Raw genomic sequence first — 20,975 nt, forward strand, 5'->3', positions numbered from 1 at the left:
TATTATTGTGATTTAGATCTACAATTACTGCTGTAACACAAAAATCGCATATGAATGTTATAGGACATGGAGTTGAATTTTTGCCTTCTTCGACTCGCTAATAGCGAACTAATCTGTTTTTTAGATTTCAGGAAATACGTAACCGGGAATGTTTTTCACAGTAATAAACAAAAATAAAACTTTAATTTCTACACTATAAATTTTTGCTTTAAAGTGTTTTTCAGACTGCATTTTCACTGTAATCTGATCATAGTGACATTTTCTGAACTGAATATGCCTGCCCGCGGGATTTCTAAGTTAAAGGTGTTGTTATCCATCTGAGTTTGAGGAACGAAAATTAAAAAAAAAATAGATCGGAAATTGCCCTTGGGCGCAAAATAAAGCATCTGTCTTTATTTCATTTTTTTTACACCCATTTTTGTGCTTTTCTCTGATTTCATCATTATCTTGCCTCCACGATTTGACTTACAAATACTCTTACATTATATCATAAATCTTTCACTAGCTTGTAAAATATTTCAAAAGATTTTTTTAAATCCGGATTTTTTCTGGAATGTGATTTGACAAGCTCGCAGCACCGTCGATCCCGAAGTTTAATATCTGTTAATATTATTTTCAATTACTCTCGATGCACATTCTCATTTTGTAGGGTGGCTCAGTTGGTTAGCGCCCTAGCGCAGCGTAATGACCCAGGAGTCTCTCATCAATGAGGTCGCTGTGAGTTCAAGTCCAGCTCATGCTGGCTTCCTCTGCGGTCGTATGTGCAAAGGTCTTCAGCAACCTGCGGATAGTCGTGGGTTTCCTACGGGCTCTGCCCGATTTCCACCCGCCATAATGCTGACCGCCGTCGTATAAGTGAAATATTCTTGAGTACGGCGTAAAACACGAGTTAAATAAATAAATAAATAAGTCATTTTGCAGGAGCATACTTGAGCCAAAGCGCTGGAAATACCTGAATTGCCCTTGATTCCAGAGACGAAAGCGGTACAAAACTATACACGCAGTGGAGTTGAGGAAAAATCACGTATTATATCATTTTAATCTCTAAAACCATGCGTTACAAAAACAAACACGAATGGTGAAGTGAGACAGCGATTATTTAGTCTGGGCGCTGAAAACATTTATGTACTGTAAGATGAGAACGCCTCCATGGAGGAGGCTGCTAAGATGAATGGGACAACTCTTCCAGCGCAATTAATGGCGATTCAGCTCCCGGCTGGATTGAGTATTGTCCTCCTGTAGCACATGAGGACTACGTAACCCATTTGCTCACAATGCGTCATCACAAAGGCAGGAATAAACGGTAGACAGCACAATTTGGGTACGAATTACTTTATAAGCTGGAAAGGTTCCACACTGCCACTGATGTGAACGTTCTAAACACTCGCGGTTTCGTCGAATCTCATCGCGATACTAAGACATGCTGTTAATGGCTCCATCCTCTAATACTCCTTCTTTATACTCCTCGGTTCGTACTCTTGACAAGAAATTGACACTGCCATGCTTTAGTGTGGGCGATTGTACTGCAGGATCAGACAATATCGGTATCAAACACCACTACATTGAGTTTGACTTCAGCACATAATGATGTGTATAGTATGCAGACTTTTCAAGACAATAAATATTTGATTTCAGATAATCCGCAACAGACATCACCTGTTCAACATGCTGGAGGTGACGGCCTCTTCGCTGTATTCCAAAGCCACCATTGTGTTCGTGGGTGTCACGCTGTTCTTCCACATCCTCGGCGTAACCACGGACAACTGGTGCCACCTCACGTCCAAGGGAAACCGTTATGTATTAGGCTTGTGGAGAGGATGTTTGGAGACTACCCCCAGGCGCTGGTCTTGTTCAGAATCCCTCCTAACTGCAGGTTTTATAGGTAAGTCCACAGTGTATAACTGTGTTCGTTGAAGGCTCACTTGTCTTCCATTAATATATTATACGTATCTGTACCTCACACGTGAAAAAGTTCGTCAGTAACATGCCAAATATTGGAGGTTTAGCCCCAGAACCAGGAATCTGACCGTCATCGTGCAAATGGAAAAGTTGTATCTTTGACATTATACAACAATCAGATAAATAATGACTGGAAAGTGCACTGTATTACGTGTTGTATATTTATCAGCTCATGTTTAGCCTCACAGTGTGGCCTATTTAGCTGTACGGAGTTATTTAGATCTACTGCTTGAAGCGTATTATAGTCTATTTCTTTTAGAGAGTCGCCTACATTCAGCTGTCTGTAAAATCAGCCGTACTCGATACCAAATTGCCTTTAGTCAGTGTCACGTAACAACCTAAGCTCTACACATTGACATGTCGAACGCCCATATTATTACCAGGAAAATGGAGTTACTTTTTTCTAATTCATAATGTTATACTCCATAAGCTTAGTTTCGACACCAAGAACTCATTGCCTCGGGTGACGTCATAATTATTCAAAAACAAGTGGCATGCTTGGGGAATGGGTGGAATCCGGTATGTTTTGAGGGAAAGTGACATTAATTACCTAATATGTGATTGACGCGTGTTCCTGGCTGCACAATGCCGAGGGGAAAACATATTACTTACGAAGAGAATTGGCTGTTTTAAACATGTGCAATCATCTGCAGATTACTGCAAAAGATGATAGAAGTCTGTCAACAGGAGGGCTGCACAAATATTGAAGTTGAATGTGAGGATTATTCAAAGAGTATTGAAGGAATGCACTGCAATTATTGGAGGGCTGGTACGGAAGCCCAAAGCGGCCAGATCTTCTAAATTTGACAGTTTTGATATTAATTTTGTAATCAGACGTATGAGATCTTTTGTAAACAATAAGGATCTACCGACGGCACCGAAATTAATGGCTGCTCTGAAGGAAGAAAATCCAGCATTTTCAAAACAAAGTAGAAAGAAAGGAGATCATGGAGAGTAGAAAAAATTATTTACGCAAAATAAAGGAGTACAGAGAGGCAGATTATGACATAGTCTACATAGATGAGACCTGGGTTAACGCCAGCTGTTCTGTTTCAAAACAATGGACAGAACCAGGCGAAAAAAGGACCCAAATGCCACCATCTGGAAAGGGACAACGATTCATGCTATAAGGCGGATTATGCGAAGATAGGTTTGATCAAAGATGCCACGTTGTTGTTTGAGGCCGAAAAATATCAGATTATCATGACCAGATGCATGGTGATAAATTCTTGAAATGGTTGGAAATGGTATTAATTCTTCGTTTAGAACACCCAAGCGTTCTTATACTTTACAATGCCAGCTATAACAGCAATGTCCCACGGTGTCAAACAGGATACATGATTTGCAAGAATAGCTCAGAAGTTGAGACACAGCATTTCCTGCAACTGCTCTCAACAAAGACCTTATTGAGATAGTTCGGAGAAATACGCAGGTTAAAAAATACCAATCTGACGGCATTGCCCACCAGAAAGGACATTTGATCTCATGGACGCCGGTGGCTTGTTGTGAGTTGAATGCGATAGAGTTGATCTAGGGAAACATTAAGGGTTTCGTCTCGAGTGACAACAAATCCTTCAAGTTAGCGGACGTTAGGCACTTACTTCAAGAGGCTATGGACAAAGTTTCACGAGCCGACTGGGTAAATGTTGTCACACACGTAATAAATGTATGTTTCACGATCACTGCACTTTGAGAGGCCATAAACAAGTTATTACTCAAAATTATCTGATAAGTTAATAATAATACATCATGTAAATTCATCTAAGTCTTGTTTGCTTTGAATCAAAGTTTCGTGAGATATTGTAGTTTATGCTTAATGGAAATACTGTTTTTGTGACAGATAGAGCAGGAGTACTGGCGGCGAGAAGGTCTGCTCGGGGCTATTGATCCTGTGGTAGTTCGAGCATGAAGATGGCGTCACGTGACAGCAACGCGCAAAGAGTGAATTACATGAACCACTAATGCTTGTGACAATTTTTTTTTAAGCGAATAAGTAAACTTGACAAATGTGAACGTACTTTAGATAATGTTTTTGTTGTGCACATAGGATTAAACAGGGAACACACGCATACGTTTTGATTCACCTTGAATTCTAATTAAATACCATACTGGTGTTAAGGAAAGTACATGTATGTGTGACTTCGCCATTGTCTAACTCGCATACCCAATATTCCAATAATCGACAATTCACTGCCTTAAGTCCTCAATGATACACCCAGCAATTGTCGGTTGGGAAGAAAATCAAAAGACAAACACATATAAATGCAGACAACATACCATCCTTCATAGTTAGATGACCGAAAGGAACATCCATAGCCACAAAATTTTTCTCAAGAACGATGTAATTCTATAATGGGGAAGCACGACCAATAAACAAATTTTACACTGTTTCGGCGCCTGTATTGAGTGTAATCGTTTTCACGCATCGTTATCATATAAATTTAATAACTGAAATAGTATAATAAATATTATAGCTCAGCAGTAGCCACTACAGATACAGAATTCTGTTGCCCCTCCCCCTAAACACATACAAATCTATGGAGTGTATTCTCAGAGACGATAACGAAGGTTTTCTTACTGCTTGGAGTTTGTCTAACCGCCTGGGGTACTATAATAGTAAAATGCTCCACGTCCATTCCCCAGCATGCCACTTGATTATGAATAATTATGACGTCACCCGAGGCAATGAGTTCTTGGTGTCGAAACTAAGCTGATGGAGTATAACATTATGAATTAGAAAAAAAGTAACTCCATTTTCCTTGTAATAATATGGGCGTTCGACATGTCAATGTGCAGGACTTGTGTTGTTACGTGACACTGACTAATGACAATTTTGGTATCGAGTATGACTGATTTTACAGACAGCTGAATATAGACGGCTCTCTAAAAGAAATAGACTATAAGCTGTCAGGCTTGGACGATTTTGCTACACTGTGTGTAGCTAGCTACCTGTAAACTCTGTCCGCAATGTTTATCCGGACTAACGATGGCCTATTTAGCCCTGATCTTGGAGGGGCGTATTTAGTTGTATTATGGGTGGATTATTTTGCTAGACAGTGTGGCGCTGATTAGCAGTATTGTGGTCGATATAATTAGCTGTATTGCAGATAGCCAATTCATACAAAAATCATCACGCTCATTCTCCACGAAAGCTCGTATTTCTCAACCTTCAATATCATTTTACTGAATGCCAGGACAATTGCTATGATATAAAAGTGTGATTAATGGGTGTCACTGGGGAGGACTCGCGTGTATAAACAAATGAAGGTTTTTGGGCGCCAGGCCCTGCATGGCTCACTTTCTTTCAGACAGAATCTTATATATTTATTCTGACCTCTAACCAAAAGAAATGATCCATTTGGCGCCCAGTTCCTCATGTTCCGTTACACAAAACGGAAGACAATGGCTCGACGCAACGATACGTGGATGAATCTTGATTTTCCCGCGGAGATCTAATTACTGACGCGGAGCGATGTCGTGGTGATTTGATTATGCCGTGAAGATTGCGCCATAGACACACATTAGGCTAATTATACCGGCACCTTACAGGAAATGAGCACTATGTCGGCCGAGGCATCAACTCTGGGGCATAAGACAAAATCACTGGCACAAATCCCGGCTACGCAAACCAACGTTATGAAATTCCATTGCCATTATCATGACGTTTTTGAAAATCTGTTTTTCATCATAGATTACTCCAACATTGGAATAAAAAACAGTGAATACATGCACGTAAACAATAACTTAGTATCAGAACGGCATATTTAGATCCCCCTATAAAATCAATCAATCAATCAATCATGCTTTCATAGTCTTAATACCACGTCCAGTCTTACTGAAGGAACAGCAGATAAGATCTGCAAGTAACACTTACACTGGAAAATAAAACTAACAATCATATTTACTACCCCATTTATATGCAAATCATACACCAAGTACAGGCGATCAAAGCCTTTGTAGGAAGGGCAGCATGTTTGTCAGCGGATTTTAACAGTGATTCCGGAGATCTCTGTCCCTCTAGGAGAATGAAATCGGTTATACCGAAACCATCGCGCGGAAGATTAAACATTGGTGAAATTTGATGTATCAAAAATAAAACAAAACCTCAGACATGGCAGACAAGTTTTCATCTCCAACAAAAACACAGCGACTTTATCACAGATTGAGTGAAGACACCTTTCCCCACTAGCAACAAAGAGAATTATTTTCTTTGAACGATTCCCTTTTTGATGGGAAGTACATGTCAACTTTGACGTGTTGCAAAAATGAAACATTTTGTTGAGCATGCCAAACTTATTTTTAGAGAGTTATCAGACTTCTAAGATGAAACAGGAAGCATAATGTTTTTGCTCGGAATATTAAAATTACTCTTTTAGTACGGTGTTTTTGTCGTTTTTCTAGAAAACTACGAATCACACCTGTTTGACATTTTGTTGATATATATAGCTTATCAAACTACCCGGACAACACACTGTCGTGATGATGTATTTATCATACCCATCACAAAACTACCGAAAATACGCCGAATTTCTAAGAACTACGTCGACTTGCACCTGTTGCTCTACTTTGCACAGGTTAGTCAGTTCACTTTATATCAATCCGCGCACAGCCGGAATTCTGTCAACATGCTTCCTCCACCCGACACTAACGGTGACAGCACATACCCCAGTGAACCAAAAAAGTTATTTAATCCTTAAATAAATAATGACCGTACCTAGAATATTAAAACAAAGACTACTGTTACTGCAGATTGCCTTCATTTTTAAAATTTATATTGGAGCTCCGTGCGAGATGGGCATGGAGGTAGATTTTGAAACTATATTTCATTGAGAAAAATATCACAAGGATATTCAGCCTTGCTACTTTCGCAAAATCCGTTCCGACAAGAATTCACACGATCATGTGCTTCTACATTTAATATGCATGACCTCTCCGAGGTTTTAAATTTAATTAGCACTTCTTTTAGCCTAAATATTTCACAGATAAAGATGGTGCAGGGCTTGCTATAATTCATACTGCTATACTTCCGCAAAACAGTAGAATCTACCATTTTTCCCGATTCATGTTCGACATCAGTGGAAATGCAAAATGTGATAAAACATGAACAGGTCACTGTCTCCACGTTATAGGCCCTACATGGCTACATGCAATGCTGAATTCATGGTCTTGAGTTGCGACACGTATGTTTTATAAGCAGCAGTAAAAATGAAAGTTCCACCCAAAGTTGGAGTAGGGATCGCATACTTCATAACTGAGAAGTCGATCACCTGTGGTGTTTTGTTCAGGCTGGTGAGAATCGTTCCCCTGCACATAAGATCTGTCAGCGAAACCACACACACAGCATGCACAAGCCGCTGTCAACCTGTATGAACCTTCCCCTCATCGCGCCACTCTAAATCTCTCGTCTTCTGATCAAACTACAACGATTATGCCGGCTCTCTTCCATGTAGCTGCACAGCGAGTAAATTCCAGTAATTTTACACCAGTAGGATTCACCTCTCTCTGAATTTTCAGCATTTCTATATTACAATTCTCTGTACCACTCGGCATTGGTTCAAACACCGTAGTATGCCGCCGATAAAAACCCTTCAGCTGCTGACCGACTGGGGTCGTGACGTCACGAGATAACATTGTTGCGTTGTATTTGTTTGTTTGTGAAAGCATTCTGGCAAGCGACTAGGGTGACGCGAACTTTTCAGTAACCCAGTAGGGCAATACGGAAACAGAAAAGCTTAATTTCAATGACCTGTAAATCGAAACCTATGAGGGCTGGAAACTTGTAATTTACACCAAACTGTAGTCCAAGGTATACACTTAACATGATATATAAACCTTTGAGCTACGCTTTATACTTTTCGCGCTAAAAGCGAGAGGTGTTTAACATTGTTATGTCGCAAACTGTTCTATACTGAAACAGAAACTGAAAACCATTCATGCAGATTGCTTGGAAGGCGTGAGACTGCAGACAGGTCTAATTTATCTTGTGATTTTAGCTAATATATATAATACCAGACACCACATAATGACACCATTATGGTGGGTGGAAACCGGGCAGAGCCCGGGGGAAACTCACGACCATCAGCAGGTTGCTGAAAGACCTTCCCACGTACGGCCGGAGAGGAAGCCAGCATGAGCTGGACTTGAACTCACGGCGACCGCATTGGTGAGAGACTCCTGGTTCATTACGCTGTGCTAGCGCGCTAACCAACTGAGCCACAGAGGCCCCCGTATAAGATTGCAACATCCCATTTAAGCTTTAATACTTCTGGGGACACTTTCACAAAACGGCGTACGACATGTTCTTTATCGTAGATTTATTGTGCGATATTTTGGACGTCGCTATGAACGTGCCATTGTCTTATATGTGCGATATCGTACAAGTACGACATCTTTGTGAAAATGGCTTCTGGACATCATCGTTTGATGTATTCTTTTTAGGTTTATTCCCATTATAATGTTGGCGGCCGTCGTATCAGTGGACTGTTCTTGACCACAGCTTAAAACACCGATGAAATAAAGATACAAATAAATAAAAGAATATTCTGTTTCGCGCTAAAAGCTATTCCCGGGATCTTTTGTTCCAAATAAATTTCGTATGAATGATTTTGAAGTCTAAACTGAAAGAAGCGGTTGACCAGGCGCTTGTTTTTAAGAATAGTTCGGTGTGCATCAGGTGTGTCGTATAATGTCAAACCTCAACTACATGGCTTTGGTCACGACTTATGATGGGGTCACCCAGAGCTGACCTTTGCAGGCCAAGCTAACATATGTAATACGAGTAATCTATACACCACTCATCTCTCAGCTAGACCTTTTCTCGGGGCCTACGTGGTTCAGTTGGTTATGGCGCTAGCGCAGGGTAATGACCTAGAAGCGTCTCACCAATGCGGTTGCTGTGAGTTCAAGTCCAGCTCATGCTGCCTTCCTCTCCGGTCGTATATGGGAAGGTCTGCCAGCAACCTGCTGATGTTCGTCGGTTTTCCCCGTGTTCTGCTCGGTTTCCTCCCACCATAATGGTCGCCGTCGTCAAATATTCTTGAGTACGACGTAAAACACCACTCAGATAAATAAATATATAAATAGACTTTTTTCTCTTAAAGTCAAACAGCTAACATTGCCTCGTTCATCTTTTAAACGCGCCAAGCAAACAACGAGTTAAGCGTGAGTTCTTACGTCTTACTGTGAACAGGTAAAGCACAAAAGATTCTAGAGCTAGTTTTAGTGATGCATTTGTATTTCTTAGTCCCCTGTAAAAGCCTTTTTTGTTACCATGTCATTACTTAATGTATTGAAATGCATGTACCCAAACGTAAAAATAGGGATCCTGTGAAACCCTAGCTTTAAACTGCAAGGTAGGTGATTGAAGACAGATTTCAACTTGAGAATGCGTAGGTTTATTTACGTTGTTTGGTGATGGGTCTTGTAATTATCGACTTGGAACACCCATTCGATGTCAACGAATGGCATACGAATGTCGGAGATGACCGTTAGATTAGAATAACAGCGTACGCTCATGTCTCTAATTTCCAAAGACAGTTAACTGTTCATAGTATGAAACTTTGGCTAGCTAACCACTAATTGTCTTCACAGACATCTTACGCTGTCTGATGTTCCGATTGTACCTACTTGCGGTTAATTACTTAGCAATCATCCGTTAATCCTTGAGCGTGTCAAACGATCGCACATCATCCCTGGTACCGGTCTTTTTAAACCGGTCCATTCATCTGGAATCTTTCACGTAAGAACAGGAGGCGTAAATCTGAAGATAACAGTTTCAGTGCTTAATTAATAAAGAACAGACACCTGCTGTATCTCAGTGCCATCCAAGGCTGACCCGAGACACTTAAAATGGATGAGGGCTTATACTCAGTGCCCTTGGTTCGTGGTTGGCCGGATTGATCAAGGCAAGCGATACTACGTCTCTGTCTGGCAACCTGCCAAGTGAAGTCGTCGATAAGTCTCTCTACTAATTGTGTTTTAGTGTCTTTGTATCAGTTAGTTTAATCGGAGGCCGGCGAGTCATCCAATAGAGTAGGACAGTCGCAACGGGGCCCATTAGTCCGCAAGCGACCAACGCATCGATACGAATAGAAATTTTATAGGTAGGCCTAACGGCTCAGTGCCGCCCCATGGGGGCCATTTTCATTATTGTCATAATCATTTCTTGTTTTGCTTTCATGGGTTAACCTTTACAAATAATAACGCGTATAAATACGACTTATAAGTGACTTAACACAGGTCACGAAGTAAGAATTATCATAGAGCTGCTAGACGATGTTTATATTTTCCTGAGCAACTAAACATTCTCAAATAAACAATTCATTACTTTTGAAAGTATCGCTTTCTGCAGATAGTCCTTAATCACGAGAGCTCATGCTGGCTTCCTCTCCGGCCGTAAGTGGGAAGGTCTTCCAGAAACCTGCGGATGGTCGTGGGTTTCCCTCGGGCTCTGCCCGGTTTCCTCCCACCCTAATGCTGGCCGCCGTCGTATAAGTGAAATATTCTTGAGTACGGCGTAAAACACCAATCAAATAAATAAATCAATAAATCACAAGCCCGTGATCCTTGAAGTAGGCTTACCTGATCGATACCCAAGGGCAGAGAACAAAGGGCATTTTTTTCAACTAATTCTGAGGACAAAAAGCTTGTTAAGTTCCATTCATGGTAACTTTTTCTTTTCGAAAATACAGTTGTCCCGCTCACAACTCCAAAGTGAGGCGTGGGTCACCATAAAAGTTTACGAAGCATTGACTTAAGGAGATTTGTAAAAGCAGAACTTGTATATAGTATTAATTGTTATGCATACGTAAATCTTATTAAAGCTTCTTCCCTGCATAATGCTGGCCGTTATCATATAAGTGAAACATTCTTAAGTTCGAAGTAAAACACGAATCAAATAAATAAATAAATAAATAAATAAATCTTATTAAAGCTCAAGCTATTGTTGCTCTTCTCGTGATGTGATGGTTAGGGGGTTATACAGTGAATGGCATCGAATTTCCACGTGATCTTTTTACCCAATGGAATTTTAATCTGTGTTAATTTAAGAGTCAAGTCTAACATTGGTATACTATTCGTATTAGAGACATAAAGCGGCGTTCCAAATCAACTATTAGAAACCTTATATCTAAAACAACATAATACACACAAGCAGCTGATCCAGACAATCTTTTTATCAGGAAAGAATATTCTACCAGTTACTGTCAAATTGGGACGAAGTTAGCCGTGGACAAGACTGACTTGGTTGGAGGAACTACTTATTGTAAAAAGTATAAAGTATTAACGAAGGCTATGGATCATCGATTCCTATATAATTTTCCCCTAACACAACATACACATGAAGTTTGGATGTACGCGCTATTCAGTCTATGAGACCACATTATCTGTGAAGATTTTGTGGCGAATCTCTTCCGCCTCTAACAGGTCTGTATCAAGAAAAGAAACAAATTGCACAACGCTTTTCCGTTGTTCTAAACTTTTATCATGATAAATAATAGGTTTTTGAAGAGGTGGGATTATCCGTAAGGTAGCTAGCGCTCATTTCGCATTCCAGTCTCGCTAAAATATTCAGTAATTACAAGAGACAAAGCCAATTTTCGTCTCCGTTGGGATTTAGCATTCACGGCTACTTCTTGCTTTTTCTCCGCGTCTTGCTGCTCGCATTTGAGTTATGAGAATCACGAACGTCCCACGTCTGATCCGCAAACGACATTAGGGAGCGTTTAAGCTGGTACTTTCTGGAAGGGTCTCTCTTACAGATAAGTGTGTTTTCGTGTAGTCGACTTGGTGTTCGCTGGACCGAACTCGCTAAGCCGCCATCGGATCGTGATTAATCCATAAAAGATGGCGAGAAACCTGACCATGTATGATCATCTCCTCATCCAGCCCGTGTGCACCGTTCTCATGAGATCTCAAGTGACTGTCAGCACTCCGCGGGAAACACCGATTTGCGCCACTTGATAGCATTAATCTGGAAATAACCGCGTAACGGAGAAGCATCGTGGGAATATTCATACTCGTACCATATGAACACAATCCCTTATTGTGAGTGGTTCAGCCATTTTGTAAACGGTTTCCAATACTTTATCCAGAAAATGACACCTTACATTTTTAAATTGCAATATATTCTTTCAGGAATTCAACCCGCAATTAGCCTTATTTTTTTAAAATTTCTTCCCTATATAAAACAGTGATCAAATTCAATGGGGCAGGGATTTATTCCGATGTGTTTTATGCTATAAACTAATTTTACACTCCATGTCAAAAGAATTACCAATATCACGTGGAAATTCTTCTCCAGGTTATTACATTTCATTTACAAAAAGCACTACTTTCGCTACGTCCTTCTTTGCTCACCCACCATGTAATAAAACGTTGTGTAATACAATAGTACAACAATTCACCCGATCAGTATTTTTTTTCTCTTTCCTGGGATTGCACAGATGCGATTTCAGTACTTGTAGTGTTTTGTGTATAATGCAATATAATTGTTTTTACACTCTGTTTTCCCGTATTGGCACGCTATCTGATAAATATTAATACATGTAATATAATAAATAATCAAAAACTATGTAACTCTTGTTTTTATAGGTCATTGTCCAATTGTCATTGTAAGTCACCATAAAGTTAACCGCAAGCTTTGAAGGTTGTTTCTTAAAAGACTGGACTATTTCATTTAAAACAAACAGCTACAGATCACACAAAGCTTTATTTTTTATTTTAACCCTCAAAGCCTTTCGTTTGAGATCAAGAGGGCACACATGATCGATTGGTGATCCATCTTCACTAGAAATGTTTAAATTTTTATATGTTACGATTAGGCTTTGGGCGGCAACATGGCATGTTTCTGACGCCAGCATAAATGAAGCATGGCTTCGACATAAACTGAACAATTTCTGGAAAATGTCGCACGATTTAAGAGCATAAAGAGACTCGGTCAAACGCAGTTTTTGATAAATAAAAAAGAAACCCTAAAACTATCAGCAGGTTACAGTTTCTGTTCCAAATTTTATGGCCCGTGTTTACTTTCCACAGTATCGTTCTCTCCACGTGTGTCATGCATATATGCACAATATCAACCATTGTTAGATAGTTTATACCAGATACTATATCCCATCTCAGTTTGATATCGTGGGTTGTTTAAAGATGTCTTCAGTTTAATCAGCGATTGAAGACAGCATGAGAAGTAATGCATTCTGGTTTTCCTCGACTGAATGCGACCATAAATTTGTAGCACACTTTGTTTTCGTTTTAGACTGGCATTAAGTCATTGTCGGCCTGACGCATAGATTCACATCAGTAGTATGCATATTACAGTCGAGAAGACATCATTTGTACTGATATATAGATACAACCTTCCTGCCAAGTCAGTAAGCCTATAATCTGTTTTTCTTATTCTATACTGAGTAAGTAAGGCTACAATATATGTTGCACTGGTAAGGGGCAACATTTCAAGTTGATATATTACATTGCAATTTATAGGATGTGCCACATACATTGATATGGCCTGAAATTACGTCATATACAGTGAATGAAACTTGAGTAGAATTCATACAAAAATAAGCGTAGTCATCTTTCTTCACTGTACGCGAAACTGGCAAATATAACTACCCTCGGCACCCAATGTCGTATCGTCAGAAAGGCCCTGAGCTCATCACAGGTAGATTCACGTGATTAAAAATATTAATCAACATACAAATATCATGGAAGGTTTATGTTCTTTTCGGCTTGTACTGTGAAGTACTTAATATTCGCGTGAAACTAATTTTCGTGGATTTCGCGGTCAGTAATTTACCGTGAAAAATAATTCTAGCCAAAAAATATCCATTACTGAATCATATACTACAGGTAGTAGTAATAATGAAGTGAAATCTTGCTATGGTGACGGGAGTTGCGGTAAGAAAGCTTGACGGGCCGGCAAAATTTGTTAACAGCAGGGAAGGGAAATTATGGTTTAAATATATACAAACTCTGGTGCTAAGGCTTGGTGGGTACAATACAAAGTGGGAATTTATTTATCTTTAGTTTGACCAATCTTCGCTATGCCAGTAAAGTGAAAGAAAAGTAGATACCAGCACGTGCTGACTTATAATGAATGTCGCTATGATACACGCTATCCCATTGGCTGTGTCTCTCCTGTGGTCCAACGAGTGAGCTTCTAACAAAGTGTGTACAACACAATGGCCGTTTGACAGCTACGGCATTGTTTGCGGTTTCTGACCTGCTACAGAGGACGATTAAAACTGAAAACAATGCAAAACTTACCGTGTTGCTTGATAAAGAATGAGTGACTGGCGCGGATAATGGTGAATTCATACGTTTAGCGTTGAACTGCTCAAAAGGTGACAGTATATGCCCTGATGAACCCATAAAACTTTTCCAATGATGTTCTTCCCAGGTTCCATATGCCCTGATGGACCTGTTGCTGTCGCACTTGTCGTTCAGCACTGGATTGGGGTTGGTGAGGGGAGGGGGGAGAGGAAACAGGACAGGTTGTCCCGGTGTCATAACTGGATGGATAGGGTATCATGTCTGGTATCTTCGGCATGATACTTCAATGGCACACATTTATTGACTCTTCTTGGTCATATGAATGAAAAATGTTAAGTACGATGTAAAACCCCAAACATACATACATACATACATACATATATACACATACATACAATATGCCCTGAAGAAACCACAAGCCTTTCTCAGTGTTACCTTCTTCTCGTCTTCTTTATGCCTGGACGAACCCATAAACATTTCACAATGTTATTTTCTTCTACGGTTCTAAATGCCCTGATGAACCCATAAACCTTTCCCAGTGTTACCTACTTCTTTATGTCCGGACGAACCCAAACACATTTCACAGTGTTATTTTCTTCTACGATTCTAAATGCCTTGATGAACCCATGAATTTGTTATGTTCTTCTGTACCTCTATATACTGTGAGAATCCATACACCGGTACCAGTTCCATGTTCTTTCACTTACTACAGTACGCTGAAAGAAATGTAGTATTAGTACTTGACCACTGACTGCTCTCTTTTTTGCTTTCAGACCGAGACTGGGGTGTCGGTCCGCAGGTATTAATGGTCCTGTCCCTTATCCTGCTCATCCTAGTGGAGATTGTAGTGCTTGGATATACCTGTGTTGGGAAACTAATTATGTACAGATTGAGATTGGCCGAGGTTACAATCGGATTGTCACTGACTGCAGGTAAGCACTGTCCACGTTGCTAGGTATTCTGTCTTCCATGACATGGGAGTTTGTATGGGTGGAGTGTACGGTGGTTGCGAGATTTGGCAATAGAGGGGTGTGTGTGTGTTGGGGGGGGGGGGGGGGGGGGAGATGTAAGAGACCTTAGTGAAGGGGCAAAAATGACCAATCATTTTTCTTAAGTGTGTACCGCAGATTTCAGCTGACACGATCATACAATTTGGATTTCTATGGAAGAACGTGTGATTGAAGATATGTGTTGAGAGGTTTTACTGGATGACATACATGTAGTTAAGAATGACCTGCACCTGGGTGGAACAAGTTGCATTTTTCAATTCAACCAATTAAAAAAGTACTGTTTACATCGTGCAGGTGCATCGGCACTGGTGAACTCTTTTTGTATAAGACAGAAATCGTTGAGTATGTTGAAAAGATGGTTCCCTATATAAAATAACACAGTCAGATGCGGCTAGGATAAAATCTTCGTGTCCAACCGATGACCTCCTTTCTTCTTTGTTAACCAATCATAACTGAATCTAACTAGAAGCTCCTTGTTGTTTGCATAATGTGTCAGGGGACATAATTCTCGATCAATCTCCTTCCTAATGGAATAAGAGTAATCGTCTACATGTAAGACTTATGCAGAGAGAGGCGCAATAAAAAATGCTATGTCTGCGAAAAAAAACCCATTGGGCACAGGCATAAATTCTAACCGTGCGAACCTTGCCCCAGTTTGTTGTTAAGTACCATTTGAATGTCTGGTATCAATTAAGGCTCTTATTTGTTTTTCTACTGCGATAAGGATGGTAATAAAGCTTAATCTGGATTTGCACATTTTAGAATCGATAATGAGAATTGCATAATTGGAAGTGCTGGATTTGTGTCTGTAGGGTTGACAGAACGCTATAAGGCACGGTGCGAGTGAAGTTAATTGTTTTATTTAACCTAACGGTTTCTTCTTAATTCAGTTCAATAATCAGTTTTGGTTTCTGTGAGCCGTTTACTTCCAATAAAAAAGGGTTCAACGACTACAATGCAAACATTTTAAGGCGAGCTTTGGCTGTCAGGATGTAGGCAAGGATTTATAACTATGGCAAACAAAATCAATGAAATCAAGACGATCAATTAAATAACAAATGAAATCCCTGTTTGACCTGAACAGCAATTTATTTATTTATTTATTTATTTGCATTTTAACATATGTTGTGGACCTATATGTTAAAAACACCTATTAGTGATGGACGCATGGAAAAGTCTACACACTAATGTACGACTAATGAACGACTGGCATGGATCTACGTAGGTAAATGATTTCATTTTTCTTTTACTTGCAGGTGTTTTCACATTAACTGCACTCATATTATTCGGCAGCGAGATAAACCGATACCCTGAGGAAACCAAGGCTCGGATAGCCTGGTCGTTTGGCATGTGCGTGCTGTCTCTACTGTTTACACTAGCCACATCCGGTTTAGTACTGTTAGACCGGAAGTTGGAGTCATATAGCGCGGCCTCCACGCCGGATTCGGTATCCTTAGACTTGTACCTTGACCAGGATGACGGATATAGATATTAACGGTGGGTGCAAATCATCAATCCCGTTGGTCAGTTACGTTATGCAGTGAATGTGAGCGAGTTTGTTTTCATCCGTATTATTATGGATAGCGTCAAGTGCAAATGATGCATTAAGGAAACAGGACGGGTTCAGCTGCACCACAGAATTCTATCGTGCTCAATGAACATGTTCTCTGTTTTTTCGTCGGCAATTAAGACTTAATGAACAGTCTTAGGATGTCAGGATCGTCTTTCACACCAAGAGAAAATTACTACATGCATCAGTGGAGATGGCCGTTATCTTCACGGCTAAGGAAACCACAGGACACCTTTGTACGGGACAACAGTTAACATTTGTAATTAGCGCAAAGTCACAGAACGCCGTTAAAAGGAACAACAGATTTCCTTCTTGGCCAAATAAAACTCACACACGCCGTTAAAGGGGATGACAGTTCTTCTTTATGGCGTGAGTGAGCTAACAGCACTCCCTTATAGTAGATGACGGTTCCTCTTCTTCACCATGGCAAACTCACAAGACGATTCAATCTCAGAACACGTCTTTAAAAGAAATCACGTCTTATTCTTCTTGAAACAGACGTGATAACCGACCATCTCATAACGATATTGAGTATTTATCTCTGGGAACATTCAAAAAATCTGAGATCTGAGAAAGCGAACACGCGTCTGACTACATCATGGTAATCGTCGAATCTGGGACTCTCTAACTGGACAGTAGACCGGTGGAAACGCTTGGCTGGCAGTTGGTTTGGTTTCTCCAGTATCTGATCGTTTTCCTCTGACCATAACCCTGACTGCCGTCACACTTAGTAAAATATTTTTAAGTTCAACGCCAAGTGCATGATTAAAATACTGATGAATTCCAATTGTAACAAAAAGGGCTTTGTGAACCACGTTGCATTTTGTGAACGAACCATGTTAACATGAGACTACACTCTTACCTTCTGACACTGCCGAGCTCTATGTTCTCTTCTTTTTAACCATATTTAGCTCAATGGGATATCTTTTCTGTTTTCTGTCGTGGCAGCGAATCGAGTCCAAGCTGGATTAACAATTGTTCCCTTCGAATACACGTATATTATTAGTTTGCATACAACGGAAACATGCATTGAGCCAACAACATGCATTGAGCCAACAACAGACTATAGAGCTTGGACCCGTTCCACTACATGTGCATTATTAGTTTGTACACGACAAAAACATGACATGAGCCAACAAGACTATACAGCTTGGACCCGGAGTGATTTAGACAAAAAAGCCTCGCTATTGTACCGTTTGTTCTGTAGAAGTAAACATACTCCAATATGAATTAAAACAAAGGCATATGATACATATTTATGATTAGCGTCATTAATACATAGGTCGTGAATTACGAACATTTCATGTTTTACTTTATTCGGGTAAGGTTTTTTTTTATTTTCACTTGTAATGACATTCCGCACTTTACAGGTCCATGTCAGGTAATTGTTTGATATGGACCTCGATAAATAAACTTGGGTGGAAATGAATATTTTCGCAAGGAATAACCAAGGGATTGTGTGTGAGGTAACTCATAATGATTGAGCGGAAACATAAACGTATAATTGCGTCGCAAAATACTCTCCGAGGGACATGCGTTCACTTTTAGCTCGTACTTTACTTGTGACGAATCCCGGAAATGACAAAGGCAGAATCCAAGACGTCGTTTAAATGTCGTTAAACGGACGCTGAAATATTGTTTCTGTTAACTCGACGTTTATAGTGGTACAGCTCAAGTCCAAGATGTCCCACCTGAGAATGGTGCTCGACTTGTCACAGTCAGACATAAACAGTTCATCAGGCTAAAAAGTAAAGCTGTCAAACCCCTTCATGAAGCGATGTATGCGGTTACAAATTTGGTGAAATAAATATATACGTATTGAATGCGATTAACTGATGTTTTCATTTGTGCAAAGAATATTGAAAATCTTATGGATCGAAGGCTAGCATAAAGCAAAAACATACTCACTCTTTTTTAGTCTTTATGGTTTTGTATCGTGTATTTATAAGATATTTACATTTATACTTGTTATATAGTCGGGACATATGGTTGTTATATGGGATATAAGGCACGAAAATTAATTATTATATTGTAATGTCTTATGCAGTAGTTCATAAGCGTTATGCTGTTCTGGCTTTTAGCTGTAATTCCGACCAAAATATTCTTTTCAGTAGAAAAGACAACAGAATAAAGAGTAAAACCAGAACAGCGAGGACAGTGTTATAGCTGTCAAATGTTCATACGCCATTGCTGAAATTCGGCTTCTCTTCAGTTTACCTCAGTTAGGGTTTTCTTCTGGCTGTTCATGGGAAAGCTCATATAGGGACAATTTCTATTTTCACTTTATCGCACCATGCTTTAGCAGAATTAAGGCCTCAGTACGAAGCGTATTTCAATGATAATAATTCTGTAATGTAGTCAGACCAATACGGATACAACGTAAAAACTACTTACATAAAGGCCAATCAACAGATTGCTATAACCTCTGTTTCAAGACAGACATAATTTCATGTTTGCCTGTTAAGCAATTTTTTTTTATCAGATAACTGTAAGGATTTGTCAAGAATTCGTGGAACGCTTGCCAAAGTATGGAATTGTTTTTTTTTCCCATTTCCATATGGCCAAACTAATCAAAACGCTGATTCTGGATTTTCACCGGTTGTGTGATAAGTGTCTGATGAGGTGATTTAGAAGCATACTTACAAAGCAAGTATTTTGCCAAATATTTTCTACATACAGTGTATATTATATTTTACAGCCGAGTAATGGCCAGGATTTTTGGTACAACAGAAAGCTGGAAATGGAAATACCGAACCGGTTGTAGCCTGGTGCATTAAAAGTTGTTGAAAGAGTCCTTTTTGAGATATATAAAAATCGCTTAAATGTAACAGTCTGAAAACATATTATTTATTGGCTATGATAAATTTACGGTTTGTTAGGCTTATGATCGACAAGATATGAATAAAAGGCACAAACCGTTTTACGGACATATTAAGTGATGATTTACCAGCTATCACACTGTCGTTACTGATCTGGTTTTACTCTGTATGTCATAGTCTTTTATATTTTTAACCATTTTTCGTGTGTGAGTGTACAGGCCATTCTTCTGATGTAAAGGTACAGAATTTTCTACTGACGTTCTGGTGGTGAAGGAAAGCTCTCGTGGAACATTGGATCACTTATGACCGTGAAATATGGCCAACTAAACATAGCTGTATCTGATACCTATCCTGAACTGTCGGGGTGATGGAACGTTGTATTGCAATTCGTCAAGTTTGTGGATGGCATCTTTGTCGTTCTCTCTTGTTACGGTGCCTCACTCCACTAAGCCGCCAAGCGTTCGGTAAACCAAACTACTAAGCTTACGTCCTGGGAGACAGTGCCGTCAACGGCTCATATAGAAGATTAACTGGTATGCGGTCCAATTACAGACTATCCCCGAGGGAAGAGTATGTCATAAACTCTCATCGACTTTGTACACGTCTCTGAATCGCCCTAGGCCAGTCGATGGCAGTTGGAACTCTTGTCAGCAAGCCCTTATCATTGGAACCTTTCTGGACGCAAATCACCACCATCTGTCTGAGAGGAGTAATTCCTACTCCCGTCTAATTGGTAATAAATGGAACCTTAATATAAGCAAACACTGACACCCCGTGTATTTGACCGAAAAGAGGCGGATTTGCACAGGTCTCTTGGACATAAAGATAGACACAATATCCCCCTATTATATCGTCCCCATCTATATTTCCATATAAAGAAAAGGAACATGGCGGAGTTCACAGAGAACATTTCATTGAATTGTTACCATAATTACCTTGAGAAAAAAATCACCTAATATTAACCGCTTACGCGCCGTGTACATTTAGCAGCCATGTTGTGGCTTTTTTTTATATCACACCGAAATATACCAATACACGCGGAACCTACTGGTATTCTTTCTTAGCTGTGGGTGTTGCTTTTTTTTAACCCTTTGTATTGTCGCAAGTACATTGTAGTGGAAAAAATTTGTACTTGATATATTTCTATTGAATGTGCCACTCTCGATTGTTTTTTTTTCTTTTCTTCACTCAGCACTTGTTTACGTCCGATTTAATCCAGGAAGTTATTCCTCAATTTCTTTTACGTAGCTTACTTAATTATCAATTTCCTCAAATTTAAAGGAATCCACTTGTTGTGGTCACCTACCTGTCATGACAAAAAATATATCGATTTCAATCAACCTAGAG

The 20,975-nt window shown here is 39.7% G+C and overlaps 1 protein-coding gene across 1 annotated transcript; it reads left to right on the forward strand.

Moving 5' to 3' along the window:
- Window positions 1-1,831: 1,831 nt before the first annotated feature.
- LOC135471775 (uncharacterized) lies at window positions 1,832-18,604 on the forward strand. The gene is made up of 3 exons (XM_064751109.1): window positions 1,832-1,882; window positions 15,003-15,161; window positions 16,496-18,604. The coding sequence occupies exons 2-3, from the start codon at window positions 15,035-15,037 to the stop codon at window positions 16,732-16,734; spliced, it is 366 nt and encodes a 121-aa protein (XP_064607179.1). The 5' UTR covers window positions 1,832-1,882; window positions 15,003-15,034; the 3' UTR covers window positions 16,735-18,604.
- The last annotated feature ends 2,371 nt before the right edge of the window (window positions 18,605-20,975 follow it).

Source organism: Liolophura sinensis, chromosome 7 (assembly GCF_032854445.1).
Source record: "Liolophura sinensis isolate JHLJ2023 chromosome 7, CUHK_Ljap_v2, whole genome shotgun sequence".
Classification (NCBI taxonomy): Eukaryota; Metazoa; Mollusca; class Polyplacophora; order Chitonida; family Chitonidae; genus Liolophura; species Liolophura sinensis.

What these genes read in the sequence shown, in the direction of transcription:
- LOC135471775 (XM_064751109.1), top strand. Translation starts at nt 15,035, where the DNA reads ATGGTCCTGTCCCTTATCCTGCTCATCCTAGTGGAGATTGTAGTGCTT. An exon ending in CGGATTGTCACTGACTGCAG is followed by an intron (nt 15,162 to 16,495) that starts GTAAGCACTGTC and finishes TTTTACTTGCAG; the next exon opens with GTGTTTTCACATTAACTGCA.